Here is a 15,589-nt window from a genome sequence, read left to right as displayed (position 1 = left end):
TAAACTATTAGAGCTAAAGTTCAGCAGGGTTGCAGGTTAAAAGAGCAGGATTCTAAATACCAGTAATAAACAATCTGAAAACAAAATGAAGAAGGCATGTAATATCATTTGTAATATCATCAAAAATACCTAGGATTAAAACTATAAAATGTTATTAAAAGAACTTAAAGGGACACCTTAAATAAGTGGAAAGACATCCTCTGCTCATGGATTAAAAGACTTAATATTGTTAAGATGGAAATAACTTCCCAAATTGATCTACATGTTCAATGTAATCCCTATCAAAAATCCCAGGGGCATCTGGGTGGCTCAGTTGGTTGAGCATCTGACTCTTGATTTTGGCTCAGGTCATGATCTCACAGTTCACAAAATCGAGCCCTGCATTGGGTTCTGTGTTGATAGCATGGAGCCTGCTTAGGATTCTCTCTTCCTCTCTCTCTCTGCCCCTCCCTTGCTTGTGCACACGCGTGTGCTCTCTCCCTCAAAATAAACTTAAAAAATTAAAAAATCCTAGCTGGATTTTTGCAGAAATTGACAAAATGTCATGAGAGAGCAAGGGATCTAGCACAGCCAAAATGGTCTTTGAAGGAATAGAAAAAAGTTGAAATCCTGATTTCAAAACTCAACAAAGGTTTAGTAATAAAAATCCTGAGGTGCTAACAAGGATACAGATGTAGATCAATGAATAGAATTGAGAAACAAGAAATAAACTCTTACATTCATGGTCAGTTGGTTTTCAGTAAGGGTCTCAGGACAATTCAATGTGGAGAAAATAGTCATTTCTAACACATGGAGCTGGAACAGTGGGAGAGCCATGCAAAAGAATAAAGTTGGACCCTTGCCTCACACCATATATAAAAAATAACTCAGTGGGGCACCTGAGTGACTCTCAGTTGGTTAAGCGGCTGACTTCAGCTCCGGTCACGATCTCATGGTTCATGGGTTTGAGCCCCACATTAGGCTCTGTGCTGACAGCTCAGAGCCTGGAGCCTGCCTTATATTCTGTGTCTCCCTCTCTCTCTGCCCTTCCCCCACTTGTGGTCTCTCTCAAAAATAAATAAACATTAAAAAATAATAAAAATAAATAAAATGGATTACAGACTTAAATGTAAGAGCTAAAGGTACAGAATACTTAGAAAACATAGGCATAAATCCTTGTGACTTTGGATTAGGCAATGGTTTCTTACAAACCAAAAGCACAAACAACAAAAGAAGAAATAAATAGGGGCACCTGGGTGGCTCAGTTGGTTAGGCATCCAATTTCGGCTCAGGTCATGATTTCGTGTTTTGTGGGTTTGGCCCTGCGTCAGGCTCTGTGCAGACAGCTCAGAGCCTGGAGCCTGCTTCAGATTCTGTGTCTCCCTCTCTCTCTGCCCCTCCCCTGTTTGTGCTGTCTCTCTCAAAAATGAATAAACCTTAAAAAAATAAAAAAAGAAGAAATAAATTCGATTTCACCATAACTAAACACTTCTTTATTCTTTTTAATGTTTTATTTTTGAAAGAGAGCAAACATGAGCAGGGGAGGGGCAGAGAGAGAAGGGGACAGAGGATCTCAAGTGGGCTCTGCACTGACAGCAGAGAGCCCAATGCAGAGCTTGAGGTCAGACACTCAACTGAATGAGCCACCCAGGCAACCCCTAAAAACTTTTTATATCAAAGGGCACTATCAAAGTGAAAAAACCCACAGAATGGGAGAAAATATTTGTAAATCATATATCTGTGAAGCAACTAATGTCTAAATCATAACTCTTAACAGGAAAAAAACAAATGTTCCAATTTAAAAATGGGTGATTTGGATAGACATTTAAACAAAATGTCACGTACAATTAACATACAGTGTTAATTAGTTTCAGGTGTATTATATAGTCCAACAATTGTATACATTTCTCAAAATTCACCAAGATAAGTGTACTCTTCATCTTCTTCATGTATTTCACCCATCCCCCTACCCACCTTACCCCTGGTGACCACCAGTTCTCTGTACTTAAGGGTCTGGGGTTTTTTTTAATCTTTTTCCTTTGTTCATTTGTTTTGTTTCTTAAATTCCATATATGAGTGAAATCATATATAGTATTTGTCTTACTCTGATTTCACTTCGAATCATACCTTCCAGGTCCATCCATGTTTTTGCAGATGGTAAGATCTCGTTAATGGCTAATATTCCATTTTGTATGTATGTGTATGTATCTCCCATATCTTCTTCATTCATGTATCGATGGACTTGGGTTTCTTCCATATCTTGGCTATTGTAAATAATGCTGCAGTAAGCCTGTCTTTTTAAACAGCAAAGGAAATCATCAACAGAACAAAAAGGAAACCTACTGAATGGGAGAAGACATTTGCAAATGACATATCTGATAAGGGGTTAATATCCAAAATATATAAAGAATTTATACAATTCAACACAAAAAAACCCCCAAATAATGCAATTAAAAATGGGCAGGGAACATGAATAGACATTTTTGCAAAGAAGAAATATAGATGGCCAACAGACACATGAAAAGGCGCTTAACATCACTCATCATCAGGGAAATGCAAATTAAAGCCCTAATGAGCTATCACTTTACACTTGTCAGAATGGCTAAAATAAAAAATGCAAGAATCAGCAAGTGTTGGTGAAGACATGGAGAAAAAGGAACCCTTATACATTGTTGGTGGGAATGCAAATTCATACAGCTACTCTGGAAAACAGTATGGCAGTGGTTCCTCAAAAATAGAACTACCATATGATCCAGTAATTCCACTACTGGGTACTTATCCAAAGGAAATGGATAGACATTCCTGTAAAGAAGACATATAAATGGTCAATAAGTCTATGAAAAGATGCTTCACATCATTAGTCCTTAGGGAAGTGCAAATCAGAACCACAGTGAGATTATACTAGATTATACTAGATTATACTAGAATGATTATAATAAAAAGGATGGACAATAACAAGTGTTGACAAGGATGCAAAGCAATTGGAACCCTCATACACTGCTGGCAGGAATATGAAATGGTGTAACCACTTTGGAAAACAGTTTGGCAGTTTCTCAAAAAGTTAAAAAGAGATAACATATGACTCAGCAGTTCCACCCCTAGCTCTATATCCTAGCTCTGTATACAAGAGAACTAAAAACATAATCCATACAAAAACTTGGCAAATGTTTGAGCAACATTATTCATAATGGTAAAAAATAGAAACAATCCACTTGTCCCATTAGTCAATGAATGGATAAATAAAATGTGGTATATCCAGACAGAATATTATGCAGCCACAAGATGAAGTAACTGATGCAGGTTACAACATGGACGAACTTCGAAAATGTGCTAAGTGTGAAAGAAACCAGATACAGAAGGTTGTACAATATTGTGTGTTCTATTTATGTGAAATTCCAGAATAGGCAAATCCATATAGAGACAGAAAGTAGGTTAGTGTTTGTTAGGGTCCAGGGGGAGGAGGGATACAGTGTGACTGCTAATGAGTACATGGTTTCTTTTAGGGTAGTGACAATATTCTGGAAATTTTTCCACAACCTTGTGACTATTCTAAAAAATCACTGATTTGTATACTTAAAAAAAAAAAAAGGTTCTCTTTCCAGTGCAATCTTGCCTCACGAAGATTCACAGCTTAGTGATTATATGCCACCATCCATTTTCCTTCTGCCATGTCTTGGTGGGAGGTGAAAGGTGCCTCTGTGATAAGTCTGTAAGGGGGGTGAGGGGACACACATGGATGTGACATTTTACAAATTTACTGCTAAACCTCTTTGCAGAAAAATTGTTCAGACTTTTGGTCACTTAGGGTCTCTTTATCATCCCTGCTCTAATTCCCTGTGGTGTTTGTGTGTTGTATCTTGGCAGCGCCGATGGGGAAGTGAAGCACTGTGTGATCTACAGCACTGCTCGGGGCTATGGCTTCGCAGAGCCCTACAACCTGTACAGCTCGCTGAAGGAGCTGGTGCTCCATTACCAGCAGACGTCCCTTGTTCAGCACAACGACTCCCTCAATGTCAGGCTTGCCTACCCTGTCCATGCACAGATGCCCTCGTTCTGCAGATAAAGAGGGAGTGGGAAGAGAGGTGGCTCTCTAGCATTTTTTTCCTACAGTTTTTATTAGACTATGAGGGCATTCTTTCTACGTAGACTGCTTGTTTTGCACAAGAAGTGATCCTGTGAATGTGGAGAGGCCGAGAAGCAGCCTGCCAGGATGGGGGTGCAAGAAGCCTGAGCTTCTCTGAGACTCCGCTCTGCCGCTGCACCAACATAGGGAGCTGGAAGCAGATGTTGTTTTCTGGAAAGCCTATTTCATTGGGGTTTTTGTTTTGTTTAGCCAGGCACCCTCAGCAGAACGTATTAGGTTTGATGGGGGTGGGGGTTTATATCTGGAAATCTCTGAAGAGTCCTTGTCCTCTTTTGGTCTTCGACTCTGAGAATGTGGCAGGGGCATGGCTCTTTGGGGAGTTCAGTTTTGATCTGGCGGTCTCTCTTAACTTCCTCCCAAAAAGAAGTCTGTTTTGGTTCTGTGGTAGAATGGCATTTGGTGAAAAAGACAACCAAAGGAAAACGAGGAGGCTTGGGATTTCATTTAGAGAATCTTAGTCAAGGGGGTAAAAACACCTTCAACTGGAGGTACTTTATTAACTAACACAAGTTAGGCGTCAGCATCTCAGTGGCTCCTTCCTCTAAAGAAGCATTATGTTTAGAAACCAAATTGATCTCAGCAGAATAATATTTGTTGCCAGACTAAGGTCTGATGGAAAAGACAGCACTAGTATCTGAATGCACACTTCTGTACCAAAACTTGAAAACTAGAATTTGTTAGTTTTAGCAAACACTAAAATTGGTCAGTGCAACTCCTTCTGCCCCACCCTTGTTTCTCAGAGATGAGGAATAGTGTTCTTTTTGTGGGCATGGTGAGCTTTGAATCATAAAATGAAGTTGGTGCTTGTGTGGTGTTTCCTTAAAAGAATGATCTATTGTTTGAAACCTCTGTAACTTGTTTGTATGAGTAAAGAAAAGGTGCAATCCAGTGCTTTTAGATGGCTTGATATACCAAATAATGATATAGAACAACAGTCTTACATGTGCTTCCCCAAGTTTAAATGCCCTGCAGAAACAGTAAACGTGGTTTAATTTCCCTTCATCTCCCTCTCCTTTGCTGGGTAAGGCTTAGGGGAGATCTAGGTGGCTAGGGTTGTAGCAGGAAGGGAGCCAGACTGTTGTCAGGGACCTCAATAATTCACAGACCCAGAGGCTGGGGGTCATCTACATCACCCATGTGCTTCCATACAGTGGTTTCTGAAACTTTTGCAAGGAGAGGAAATAATGGCTTGGAGTTTAGACTGTTAGTAAAAGCCATCTGGAAGTTTTTCACTTTGCCTTTTTGTGAGCCTGCCATTAAGATGATGTGCACAGACTGTCCTCATGCTTCAGTGACCCTGATTTTAGGCCAGGAATCTTCTGCTCCATGTGGTTTAAACCTTCCAGCTGAGTGAAGCTAGCGAGCAGAGTTGGAGGCAGGCATCTACTCCTACCTCCATTATGCCCCACTCCCATCAGTCCACACTCATTCAACAAATAGAGTCCAGCTGCCTCCAAGCCAGTCCTGGAACCATAATAGGTTCAGAGTGAGTCAGCTGTTTGAGTCCAAAGCTGTGCAGTCAGGCATCCTGGCTGAGCTACAGAAGCAGCCAATATCCGGGTCTTGGTACATAAGGCTTACCTAGGAAAGTTCTAATTTGTGGGATGAAAGAAAGAAACACTGCTTTCCCTGAGCACTTATCTTGGTGACAGGGTCTAGAATGGACCATGATGTAAAAATAGCTTACAATTTTTGGAAAGACCTCCAGAGTTACTAACGATGAGGATAGGAAGAAAAGGGCATATCTTTGGTTTTTCTTTGGTTACATAGCAGTTTCAGGATTAGGTGAGGCAGACAAATGAACCCCTCCCTCCAGTGTCCCATTCTGACTTAAGCCCTTAACGATAGCCAACTGCACATCCCTTCTCCACATTGCCAGCTTGAAATCTTGCAAGTTTTACTGAGTAGTATCAGCTTAGTTGCTGCTAGGCCTTGTACCTGGTATTGAACCTGCTTAAGCAGTTGGGTGCTCAAGATTGGGTGCAAGAAATCCCTCCTTTCTGGTACTAAAATTTAGTGAGTTCCGAGTGTCTCTTCTAAAATAAAACAGGAGTAAGGATACATGCCTGTGACATTGAACCATGTGTTGCTCCTTTTCAGGCAGACATTAAGGGTGTGTAGGGAGAGAGCTAACACCATTTAATATTTACACTTTGAATAAAGGCTGGCTTGTAGAGAAGGACTCTTCTTTTTTAGTCCTACATTCCTTCACTTTTTTCTTTCCTGTTTTTTATTCTTGAATTTGTTGCTTTGTGGGAACTAAGGCCTTAGGGATCATTTGAGAAATTGGAAAATACCTTTTCTGACTAGTTGCCACATGACTTGCTTGATCCTGAGCCAGTGGAAATGGCATAGGGGACCAGTCTACTAGCCACTCGGAGAGGTAGCATGCAGCTCTTTTACTCCATGGTCCTTCATCTGAGTGTAGCTCTGTGTCCTGTCCCATGATTTGGACCCTGGGACTCTCTCTCTTGGCATCTTAACTACAGCCTCACTGAAGCAGGGAGTAAAGAGACAAAGACCAGAGGGGCTTGTTGTTTTTCTGGCTAGGGAAGCCAGCCACCAGCATGGAAGCAGCTTGAGGCTTGCTGAACACAGGTCCTAGCCCCATATTTTCCAGGCACAGATTTCATCACAGAACAGTCCTCTTGGTCTCTTCCTGATCATAGATGCTAAATCTTGGCCAGGCCTCAGGACTGTATAGGCTAGCTGTGTCCTTACCACTGATTTGGCCAAGGTTGAGGACTTCCTAATACCACCTTTACTCCATCTCCAAGCCTTGTTGGGACCTCCCACTTACCTTGGACCTCATGTGCTCTAAAGGCATTGATAGCCAAATGTGGTGTCTTCCATAGGTCTCCTCTTCTTGCTGCAAGGAACCAGCCCCATGGGTCCTCTTGGGCCAAGAATTGCATCTGGACAATTCTTGGTTTTTGAGGTGGTCTTTGTTGCCAGTTAAGACTCCAAAGTAGGCCTCTATAAGGCTTCTGTGGCCTCAAAGCAGAGGGTGCAGATGGAGGCCTGGCTGAGCTCTCTGCTGCCAACTGCTCATCCTTGCTGTAGCTGCAGCCACTTGTGACAAACCTTGTTTCCTTACAAATTCCAGCATGTGACTTTGGTGCCCTGTTGTTACTTGTGAAAAACTATTCTTCTACTGTCTTTGATGTAGTCAAAAACAAAAAAAAAAAAAACACAAAAAAACAAAAACAAAAACAAAAAAAAAAATCCCAACCATGTAGTTTATGTAAAAATATCTGATTCACAAAGAAGCCAACTATATGTCTTGTGTTGGGACAGTTCATAATGTAGTTCCTAGACCACTTTTGCAAATTGTTCTTGTCACCAGATGTGTTCAGACATTGCTGTGCAGTTGTGGGGGAGGGTGGGGGGGAGGTGATGGGGGAGATACTTTTCAGTCTTTTGTTTATCTTCCCCAAGAGGGAACAGTCTGGCCAACTTGCTCCAGTAATGCAATAAAAACATTGCAATAAAGCACCTTTTGTCCTCATGCTATGAAAGGGTGGCCTAGGGGTGGGAGGCAAGCAGAGGATTAGGGTGTTGAAAGCCCTCAAACTCCCAAATCTTCTCTGTCATGAGCACCAAAAGATTGGTCCTGGGGCTGAACTGGGGCCACGAAAGGCGCTCCTCCTCCCCTGAACAAGAAGAGGAAGTCGCCCCTAACAGGCATGATGCCAACATCTCCATCCAGCACAGGACACAGGGACACTCAGAAACCAACCCCGAGAAAGTTAAATCTGAGAGCTGTTTCCTTCTCGCCCCATTCCTAACTACTAAAACGTCCAGCTTACAGATTCTCATCACACCTTTCTACCCGGAAATAAAAGTGTTTCGAGAGTCTATTCTGGGGGTAAATGTTTGTTGCCCAAGGCCCTTGTCACCCTCCTGCCACAGCACTTTGTTAAGGTTTCTCTATGTTAGGGACATAATTAACAAAATGTGACCACCTCTTTGCAAAGGACATTGCAGTTTTCATGCAGTCTCTCAGGCCCCACCCAGGTGTGTAGTGAATTACAAATCAGATTGGGTAGTGGGTAGTCCATTGCCCTAAATGATCTTGCCTATGTCCTTTCTCCCCATATGCTAGGAACTGATAGAGGATCTTCCCAGATCCTGAGTTGTTCCCACTCTCTGTATAGGACACTCAAATTACTGTCTCCAGCCTAGTCCTGTCTTCTGAACTTCACCTGCTGTCTGGATATCTCCACTGGGGCCTTGAGTGTCCCACAGGGACTGCAAACTTTGTTTCCAGAGAAAACCTATGCTTGGCTATGAATTCCCTTTTCCTACCACCAAACCTAAAACCTATGTCCACATGACTGCTCTGCCTCTCACCTGTTAAATTACAAAAGCTGGCCCTCCTCCAACTAAAAGCTAACCTTTCCACATGTATTTTTGTATCTATTTTCTCCCTCCTCCTCAGGAATCCCCCATGATCAGTTATCAATTCTTTCACTGTTGTTTTCTCTCGACTGGGTCATCTGTTGACATTGAAACACGGTTGGGTGTGTCTCAGTCCACTTCCTGACCTCTACTGAATCCTACATCCCTTCATCTCTTTGCCCCCCTTCAAAGCCAAACCTTTTTATAAAAACTGTCTAAATCTGTCTTTATTTCCTCTCCTCCACCATCTCAGTTCAGGTTCCATCACCAGCTGAAGCTGCTTTCCTTGAGGTCTTCAATAACCATCATCATTGACTACTTGCCATGAAAAACTCTCCCCTGGACTCCATGACGACTCAGCATCTGGTTTTCCTCCTACATCTCTGTTCCTTTTAATTCTTCAGACTCCTCTGGCTGCCTTCTCACTGATGTCTTTTTCCTTGGCAGTTTTATCCACATCCATGATTTCATCTACCATCTTTAGGCCAATTAAATCTTTGTTTCTCCTGCTCAGTCCTCTATTGGGAGGCACCTCACAGCATACCACATGCAGGGTCACCACTTAGCCCAGGTTCTCTTCTACTGTTTCACATTTCAGGGTGGAAATATAAAATTCATCTGGTTATGTAAGCCAGAAATGCAGCAGTCATCCACAAGGCCTTCCTGTTTCTTGTCTACACAAAACATCACCAACCCATATCAGTTTTACTTTCTAAATGTCAAAGACTTCACTTCTCCCCAACTACATTGCTTCACTTCATTGCTTCACTCTAACCTTAATACTGCAAAGGCCTCCCTTCTTCCATTCTTGCCCCCCTCAGATATATTCTCATAACAACCAGAGTTAGCTTTTCTTTCTTTTAAAAAAATTTTCTTTAATGTTTACTTTTGACAGAGAGAGAGAGAGAGACAGAGTGCAAATCGGGGGGGGTGGGCAGAGAGAGAGGGAGAATCTGAAGCAGGCTCCAGGTTCCAAGCTGTCAGCACAGAGCCCAATGCAGAGCTTTAACTCACGAACCATGAGATCATGACCTGAGCCAAAGTCCGAAGCTTAACTGAGCCACCTAGGGGCCATCCCCCCCATCCCCCCCCCGCCCCCACCTTTTTAATGTTTCAGAGTTAGCTTTTCAAAATACAAATCTGAACCTGTGTAAAACCATTAATTTTCTTTTTTTTTTTTTTTTCAACATTTTTTTTAATTTTATTTTTTGGGACAGAGAGAGACAGCACGAACGGGGGAGGGGCAGAGAGAGAGGGAGACACAGAATCGGAAACAGGCTCCAGGCTCTGAGCCATCAGCCCAGAGCCCGACGCGGGGCTCGAACTCACGGACCGCAAGATCGTGACCTGGCTGAAGTCGGACGCTTAACCGACTGCGCCACCCAGGCGCCCCAAAACCATTAATTTTCAATTGCTCTAAGGGTAAACCACAGAATTCCTAAAATGGTCTGGTTTCTACCACGTTCAGGATCTCATCCCCCACTTCAGTTATTCTTCCCTGACTCCTTCCCTTCAGATAGTCCCAATGTCTTGGGTTTTCTTCCTTCTGCAACTATTCTTTATACAATCCCCATCTATTCCTATGGCTTTACCAACTATTTGCTGGTAGTTGTCAAATCTGTGTCCAGCTACTACACTTTCCATCAAGGTTTTCCTAGTATTTCAGACCACCATAATGGATCACTACATCATTTTCTCTCTGGTCTGCTTATTCCACTAGAGCCTTCCTTATATACTGAAGCCAGTGATATTCTAAAACATAAATGTGATTATAACACTTTTGTGCAGTTGTCTTTCAGAAACCCCTCCCCTCAGGCTAATCTAGTGATGTTTCTCAAAGAGAACACCACTGGCACTTGAGACAGCTGCCTTGTGCATTACAGGATGCTTAGCATCTCTGTGCCTACTCTTTCCTCAATCACCCCCCACTTCTAACCTAAGAGAGGTAGTTCCTCCCTCCCACAAACTGTTGCAAGATGTGCTTGCCCCCACCTCCTTCACCTGTGGTATTACGGTGCTTCTAACCAGATCCTGATCTACATGGGAGGCTCCCCCAGGCAACCAGTTACCTGTGTTCTCAGTGTCCAGTACAGGCTGGCTGAGGGTCTGCTGCCAATGAATGACTGAAGGAAAGAGGAAGTGAGTTCAAGAAGGGACTGAAGGCTGAGGGGCCAGACATCTACTTGTGGACTCTGGCGCCACAGGCAGGGTACGCCCTCTGGCGGCCACAGCCTTCTCCATGCAAGGTGACAATGAGTTGAAGGGTGCAGGAGGCACCCAGCCAGTGGCCCTGAGGCATTTTCCTGTCTCCAGTCCTCTGGACGCCTCTCCTTCAAACCTGGGCATTGGATTATGGGACAATTAGTGCAAGGCCACAGTTTGAAAAGTCCTCCATCACCATGGAGGTACTCCACCACAGCCTTACTTTCTGCTCCTGTGATGCCATCTCCTGACTCCTCCAACACAATGGCCCCATAGATGTCCTCTCCCCTCCCACACCACCTGCTCACCCACCCGCCAATGCAGTCCCATTCACTGGGGGCCATCCACCTTGGTAACGTCTACTTCCGTTGCTAAGGCCCATCTGACAAAAGCCCAGGAAGGGCTTACTGGCTACAGACATTAAGGCATCTCTGTATTTTCACCTCAAATGGGCTTTCAGTGTTTTAACAAGTCATTTCTCCCTTCATTTCAAAACTCTTCCCTCTCTTGGATTTTAGGATTCTCTTCTTGCTGCTGTTTCTAAGTCCTCTTTATTTGCCTTAAATGCTAGTGTTCCTCAATGTATCACTATTGATACATTGATGGCTCTCAAATTTCTATCTTCAATCCAGATTTTCCTACTGAGTTCCAGGCCCATGCATCCAGTTACCTTCTGAATGTCCCTCAAGTACCTCAAATATATCCCACGTTTAACTCTTCACCTCCTTCTACCTCATCGTTTGGCCATGAAACACTCCAAGTTAGGAGATAAATATGGGTTGTGGAGTCAGGAAAGACCTAGGTTCTAATTGTAATTGTGCCCAAGCTATGTTAATATCTGAAAACCCAAGTTCCCTCCTCTATAAAGCCAGAATATTAGTTTTTAAGGGGTCTTCTATAACTCCCAATCACTTACAGAAAGTCTAAGCTCTTGGAAGATCATTAAATATGGCCCTTGCCAAACTCACTAGACCCATTTCCACTTTGTTTTCTGTTTCTTGAATATACCAAGTATATGGTAAGTGCTGTAATTTCTGCTTGGATACTCAGACTAATGCCCCCCCCCCCCCCCCCCCTTCTAACCCAGCAAACTACTATCATCTGTCCTGGAGGTTGGAGCTCAGACGTCGCAGTCTCTGAGAAGCCACATTGGGCTTAGGCAACCCTCCCCTGACAGGGGAAAAGTGTGTTATTCACCGCTCTATTCTCAGCAGTAACAAAGACCTTGAGTTACATTTGTGTTGACTGAAAGAAACAAGACAAAGATGGTTTCCAAGAGCATGTATTACACAGATCTGAGTGCAAGAAATGGCAAACGACTGTTAGGTTTGCTTTAAAAGCTCATCAGGCACCAATGCCAAGTCCTGATGCTTTTGAGGGCCTGCTGGGTCTCGGCCTCTCCGGAGCAGGCTGGGCCCAGGCTCCTGGGTGAGAGGGCAGCTTCTGCGTGGAATGTCCTGCTTCCTATCACCTGAGGCATCAGGCACTTTGGTGATGCCCAGGGCTGGCTCCTCTTTCTCTATTTGTGCACATTCGGGCTCCCACAGCCAGGTTTGGCGGGGAAACTCACAAGGTGGATGGACCGGCCCAGGGGCACCAGGTGGCCATGACTTCACCTCCTGTCTGGGAGACAGGTTCTCTGAGTGGACTGGAGTTATGGTTTCCAAATCCTGGGAGCTGGCCATCCCACCTTCCATTGTTGCCTTTCTGCTTGGGGATGCCCTGTCTGGACCCTCAATAAGAAATTTCCAGGCCCATGGGCCTGGCTCTCCAGAGGTCGAGGCGACAGCAGAGGGACTGGTAGGGAGAAGTCCTGAAGAGCTAGGACAAAGTGCTGTTAGTGCCTGGGTATGGAAGTGCTGGGCCTTCCAGCAGCCTTCAGGAGGGATAGGGTCTGTGGGTCCAGCCTTACCTAGGCTGGGGGCCGGTGATGAGGAGATGGCAGCCTCCTCAAAGGCTTGTGGGATCCCAAGCCTCCTCTGGGGGACACTAGGGCCTTCCATTCCGGGATCCTTCAGTGTGATCTCTGTCAACAGGCCTGGGGCCGCTGAGCCCTGGCTCTTGGGGTCCCTAGACAAGAAGGCATCCTCTTCCTCACCCTCTCCTGCTCCTCTGAGGGGTGGGTCCCGGCCCACTTCTGGGCTTGGTGCCAAGCTCGGTTCCTGTACACCTTGGCTGTTCTCCGGCCCCTCCTCGGCGTCATCCTCTGAAGAGTCAACCTCACGGATGGCTTCCTGCTTCTGCAGCGACTCCCGCCGTTCAGCCCGGTCCTGTCGGAGAGCGCCTAGGGCCCATGAGGGAGAAGGCTGCAGCACCCCCTTCCCTGGCAGTGACCCTTTCCCAGACAGCACACTCCTGGTCCCAACCACCTCTAGAGGGCTGACTTCCCTGGGCGGCAGTTCCTTCTTTAGCTCGGGGTGGGGCAGGTCAAGGCTATGCTTCCGAGAAGTGGCTAGCTTCTTCTCGGAAGCAGCAAGCGCAGCTGCCAGTTTCTCAGCTGACTGTACCCTCTTAAGTAGTGGTGAGCGGGGCGGCTCTGCACTCTTGGGTCGTGAGAGCTGCCTGCCCAGAGGAGGCGACAAGTGAAGCTTGGTGGGGAAGGCCTGGGCTCCATGTCCAGAAAGGGGTGATGGGGAGCGCTGGGGTGAAGCTGCTGGCGGTGGGGAAGGGGTATGGGCCAGCGGTGACAGAGGGATGCTGCCGGCCGACTTGCGCCGCGGAGAGCGGTACTGGCGCTGGAGCTTGGGTGCCAGGCCGTGCAGGGAGCTGGGTCGTGTGTGCCCAGAGCCGGCTGGAGAACTGGGCACGCTGGAGCTGGGGGAGCTGCTCTGTGATGAATTTCCTCCCACTTTGCACACACAGACAGACACACAAAGGCAGAACAATGTTAGCTGATAGAAGTGACTGAGGGGCAAGGCAGGGCTAGCCCTAGAATGTCCCAGGATCATCAAGGTGACCCTAGCCAGTGAACCAGAGCCCAGGCTACAGAAATAAAGTCACTCTCCACCCCTGTCACCTCCTCACTAGGACTGCTGAGTCTTTCAGGGGGTAGGGTGAAGGAGTTTCAGAGTGGGGCCGCAGAGAAGCACAGAGGGCCTATAGGCTCTTTCCTACCTCCCAGGGGCTGTCTCTGTGATGTGCAGGGAGCACTTCATACCTGAATGCAGAGCATCAGGGGTCACCCGGTAGCCCTGAGTGGGAGATCGGGGGGAAAGGCTGTGGCTGTGCGTAGGAGAGCCTGGCCCGCTCTCCCCTGATGATAAGGAGCGGTTAAGGGAGGAAAGGCTACGGCTGGTGTGCAACAGGGATGCCTGCTTGGTGATCTTCCGGAACAGGGAGCTCCTTTTTTTGCTGCAGAGACAAGAGTCAAGGGCTGTGTGAGTTGGTGCACGAGGCATAGCATATACTGGGCCCAACAGCCAGGGCTCCGAGCACACACGAGCACCTAGGTGGCTCAGTCATGCTCACCTTTCTTGCCCATCTTTGCCCCGGCTCCGCTTACTCCTTCGGGCCATCTTGGCCTTATAGCTGCCCTTCCGAGCTGGCCCCACTTTAATGGATGTGTTCTCCAAGGGCGTTGTTGAAATAGACACCTTGTTTCCACTCTGGGGAACAGAGCGTGAACCCAGGCTAAGGCAGGGAACATATTTTTGCTCCTACCCTCACCCTCAGGCATGGCTACCCCACAGCTCTAGCTTTTGTCCCTACATTGACAGGTGTGAACCATAGGCCTGTCTTCCCACTTCACAGATTAGGAAATGGCTCCAACTGGAGCCTGGACAGTTTAGGGTTGGGAAAGTGGAGAAGAGGCTCATTTGTCTTGTTCTTCAGTCCTACCCATGGCTCAGAAGGATCCCTGGGCCTTGGTCAGTGAGAACGCTGCTTTCCAGCAAAAGCCCACTGCTATGGGTGCGTCTGTCCTCAGTGCCATGGGTGTGTGCACCCAACTCTCCCAATTCCCCGTAGTAAGTCATAGACTTATAAGGCAGGGTCACTGGGGGACCGACCACGTCAGGTAGCATACCCAGCACTAACCTTCAGAATCAGCTCCACCACTTCTGTGTGCACCAGTCCATGCACAGGCTCCCCGTTGACATGAGTGATGAGGTCACCCTGACGAAGCCCTGCCTCACTAGCTGGACCTCCATCCTCCACGTGCTGCCCCAGGGAGATAACAGTCCTCAGCCTGGAGCCTGAGTGTAAAGTGTGGGGCCTGGTTCTGCTGTTCCCCACCCCCACTTTATACCCTGAGGATAGTTTAGGCAGGGAAAGAAGCAGGGACAGACAGGCCCTGATAGGGGGAAGGCAGAACAATGACAAAACTGGGAGACAACAGGTCTGGATGGCCAGACATACCCACACCATGTGGTGCACAGTGTAGACGTCTGAGTCACCCATGTAGACACGGATGGCCCGCAAGGTGAAGCCATACTTCTTGCCAGCTCGGTGGATGACGATGGGGGGCCTCGAGCTGCTGAGGGCTGGCAAAAAGTCCCTGCTTGGAGAAGAGTCCCTGGATGATGGGTTGGATGACTGGGAATGTGGGGACATGGGGCTGGCCAATGGAGAGCAGGTGTGTTCTGGAGAAGGAAAGACAGGACTGAGCAGGTCAGAGGACCCTGGCCTGGCCATACTTCCAGCCCAGCTCCATCTAGGCTAGGCTGCTGATGCCTCACAGCTGTAGTCACAGGCAGAGACTAAGCCCAGGGATGTCTTCACCACAGACTCAAGAGCAGCAAAGCCCCTCACATGCCCAAACCACCCCCCTTGGCCCAGGAGGTGATGGCAGCTAGCACTTACTGAATACATACTTGTATCCATCAGGGGCCATATACGCTCTCTGTACGTATTCATACGTCCCAA

General features: G+C 46.4%; 2 protein-coding genes across 15 annotated transcripts in view; one reads left to right on the top strand and one right to left on the bottom strand.

Annotated features, from left to right (window-relative positions):
* Window positions 1–7,618, top strand: part of PIK3R3 (phosphoinositide-3-kinase regulatory subunit 3) — a 138,118-nt gene extending 130,500 nt beyond the window's left edge. For all 3 annotated transcript variants that reach the window (XM_086716835.1, XM_025931842.2, XM_086716836.1), the window contains one exon: window positions 3,844–7,618. In XM_086716835.1, coding sequence (XP_086572961.1) covers window positions 3,844–4,042 — 199 coding nt within the window. In that variant the 3' untranslated portion in view covers window positions 4,043–7,618. The remainder of the gene's footprint in view (window positions 1–3,843) is intronic.
* A 4,374-nt stretch (window positions 7,619–11,992) lies between these two features.
* MAST2 (microtubule associated serine/threonine kinase 2) overlaps window positions 11,993–15,589 on the bottom strand; it is a 224,107-nt gene continuing 220,510 nt past the window's right edge. For all 12 annotated transcript variants that reach the window (XM_086716844.1, XM_086716847.1, XM_086716852.1 and 9 more), the window contains 5 exons: window positions 15,083–15,306; window positions 14,762–14,884; window positions 14,195–14,331; window positions 13,884–14,077; window positions 11,993–13,574 (listed from right to left, as the gene is read on the bottom strand). In XM_086716844.1, coding sequence (XP_086572970.1) covers window positions 12,049–13,574; window positions 13,884–14,077; window positions 14,195–14,331; window positions 14,762–14,884; window positions 15,083–15,306 — 2,204 coding nt within the window. In that variant the 3' untranslated portion in view covers window positions 11,993–12,048. The remainder of the gene's footprint in view (window positions 13,575–13,883; window positions 14,078–14,194; window positions 14,332–14,761; window positions 14,885–15,082; window positions 15,307–15,589) is intronic.

The sequence above is a fragment of the Puma concolor genome, chromosome C1, assembly GCF_028749965.1.
Source record: "Puma concolor isolate L17-30 chromosome C1, mPumCon1.1.hap2, whole genome shotgun sequence".
Taxonomy (NCBI): domain Eukaryota; kingdom Metazoa; phylum Chordata; class Mammalia; order Carnivora; family Felidae; genus Puma; species Puma concolor.
Note: the sequence above shows the minus strand (reverse complement) of the source record. Positions and strands in the feature narration are given on the sequence as shown.